At 34.1% G+C, this 2,779-nt stretch overlaps 1 protein-coding gene across 3 annotated transcripts in view; it reads left to right on the top strand.

Moving 5' to 3' along the window:
• The window catches only part of LOC106869515 (sarcolemmal membrane-associated protein), a 52,273-nt gene extending 49,792 nt beyond the window's left edge, over nt 1-2,481 (top strand). For all 3 annotated transcript variants that reach the window (XM_052973182.1, XM_014915283.2, XM_052973183.1), the window contains one exon: nt 463-2,481. In XM_052973182.1, coding sequence (XP_052829142.1) covers nt 463-594 — 132 coding nt within the window. In that variant the 3' untranslated portion in view covers nt 595-2,481. The remainder of the gene's footprint in view (nt 1-462) is intronic.
• The last annotated feature ends 298 nt before the right edge of the window (nt 2,482-2,779 follow it).

Genomic DNA, 2,779 nt, shown 5'->3' on the forward strand with positions numbered 1-2,779 from the left:
GAGAGGGTGCTGAAAAGTTCCTGGATTTGGGTAAAATAAAATACAGAATGATCAGATAATTATGATTTTATTCAACATGTTCCCCTCACAGATTCACACACATATTGCAGTGGTCCTTCAGTTTTTCTAATCCCTGTGAAAGAACTTGGAAAGTTGGGCCTCTAACCAGGCCTTTCACGATACCCTTAAAGCCAGGAACTTTTCAGCACCCCTCTGTATAACACACATGCACAATTCTTTAGGCTTCACTATCTTTCAACTACCCTACACCTGCTCAACCATTTCCCAGAAAGAATTTCATCTATGTTCTATGTTAAACTTTAAAAATTCTTTTTAATTCATGTGTATGAATGAAGAATTCAATATTCTGTGGAACTAGCTGGCATAGCATATAAGAAACAGTAGATATTTTTGTGCAGTTACATTGACCCTTCACTGACTTTGTTCTTTGTTCTCTTGCAGCTGTCATTCATCTCCAGCATTCCTCTGTTGATTCTGCTATTTGCGATCTTGTTAGCCTTTTACCCCACATTAGAAGAAATCACAGCAACCTCATCTGAACTAAATTGGCTCGACCCAGACACAGCAGCCTGATAATCTCAATTCTGCAGGGAGAGATTTAAGATTTAAATGAATCAAAACATCTAGAAAACACTTGACTAGATTTTTGTTCCTCCCCGGTGGCCATTGGAATGACTGAAAGAAAGAAAGAAAGAAAAACAAGCAAACAAACAAATCAACAAATAAATAAATAAACCAACCAACCAACCAAGGACAATTGGATGTTATAGTTCACTGGTTTTATTTTATTTCAAACTACTAGTAACTACTGTATGTACCAAGATGACTTGTAAATTATTACTTCATTGAGAATGGCCTTAACACAGCTAGGAAGAGCTTTGACAAGTTCTCTCTCTTTCTCTCACTTCTTCTCTCTCTCTCTCTCTCTCTCTCTCTCTCTCTCTCTCATATATACATAAACGTCAAATAAACCAGAACTATTTCAACTGTAATAAAACCGAGTATCTTCTAAAATAACATCCTGTATGTCTGTGTATTTGATATCTGTGCAAATGTGCAGTCTACTCAGTGAACTGTTTGTGATTCTCACTCCCTCACTCTCACTCATTCTCTTTCAGTTTCTCTCTCATTCACTTACCCACCCATTCTTTCACTCACTCTCAAGGTGACCTCGTATATTTAACCTTTGTCTCTTTAGCTATTGAACTTTAAAGCTTATCTTTTTGTTGATGCATTTATGCCCTGTATCTGTCCATATATACATATCTGTATCTCTCTCTCACTAATATATATATATATATATTTTTTTGTGAGTCATGGGCATTTATGCAGTAAAGCATATAATTGAATTACATTTCCTATGTGAGGACACATTAGCCATAATAATATATATTCAAAAGGAAGGACAGCAACTATATTTCCATCTGTTCTGTCATTTCGTGAGTGCAAAAATAAAGAATTGCTTACTCTACCAATGAACAATTTCACACACACACATATGAATATCTTGGGTGTAAGTTGTAATATCCTTGAATGCCCAGCTCAGCTAATTTCCAGCTTCTTTAGGGCACAGAAGGTGGAACAATCTGTTTCTTGGAAGAATCTACTTCATGCTTATTTTATTTTTGGCTCAGTCCCTTTACCAATTCTCTGCAAAAGGTATAAATAAACTACAATATACTTTTTTTAGGGTACCTGTACCAGCATCTCTAGATATGTGCATAGAATTTCTGAGAAATTACAGTTGTATAAGCAACTTATCCCAGACACTTATAGACATTATCTTTTAAACTGTTAGGTGATCTCAAGCCCACATATGCACACATGCATATGCACACATGCACATGCATGCATGCATATGCTTATTCTCTCTTTCTCATCATTACTAAACTGCTGGATCAACTGAGAAATCAGACCAGCTACCTTTCTCTCTTTGAAGGAACTGATCTATTCAAAGAATGATAGTTATATAGAGAGCTTTTTTGTTATCTTCCAGCCACAAACCCCCCCCCCCCTAAATAGAAGAAATGTTGTCTGTCCTCCTTGGTTGAAATATTTTATATGACTTGCTAAAACAGGGACCATTTATTGCATTACATAAATTCAGATTCCTTTTGTTTTCACCTGAGCATCTCCAGTCTCGTTTACTCCTGCTAGGATTCTTCGATCCCCTATGTCTGTGACATTGTCATCTACTCTACCTGTTTCTATCAGGTGCTAACGATTGCTGTTTATCATGCTAATATATTTGCCTATAGTTGAGATGATATTACTAAGTCTCCATTTTCTTTTCTTTCTCTCTCTCTCCTCTTCTCTCTCTTGTATACATATATCTACAAATACATTTTCTTTGGACACATATACATGTATACTTACATGCATACATGCGTGTGTGTATGTATATATATATATATATATATATATATATATACATATATACATATATACATATATTTATTACTACACATGATTATATGTGCTTGTGCTGTATGTGTGTGTATATCAGTGGATATGTATATATGTATGCGTGTGTGTGTGTGTGTGTGTGTAACGATGTGTAATGTGAATCTGTGTGTATTTGTATATATTTATGTATTTGTATATACTGGTATATTTATGCATGCATACATATATATATATATAGGCATATATGCATATAATGATATACAATTATATGCATGTCGGTGTGACTGTGAATATATATATTTATATATATATATATATATATATATATATATATATATATATATATATATAT

This window comes from Octopus bimaculoides, chromosome 15, assembly GCF_001194135.2.
Source record: "Octopus bimaculoides isolate UCB-OBI-ISO-001 chromosome 15, ASM119413v2, whole genome shotgun sequence".
Lineage (NCBI taxonomy): Eukaryota > Metazoa > Mollusca > Cephalopoda > Octopoda > Octopodidae > Octopus > Octopus bimaculoides.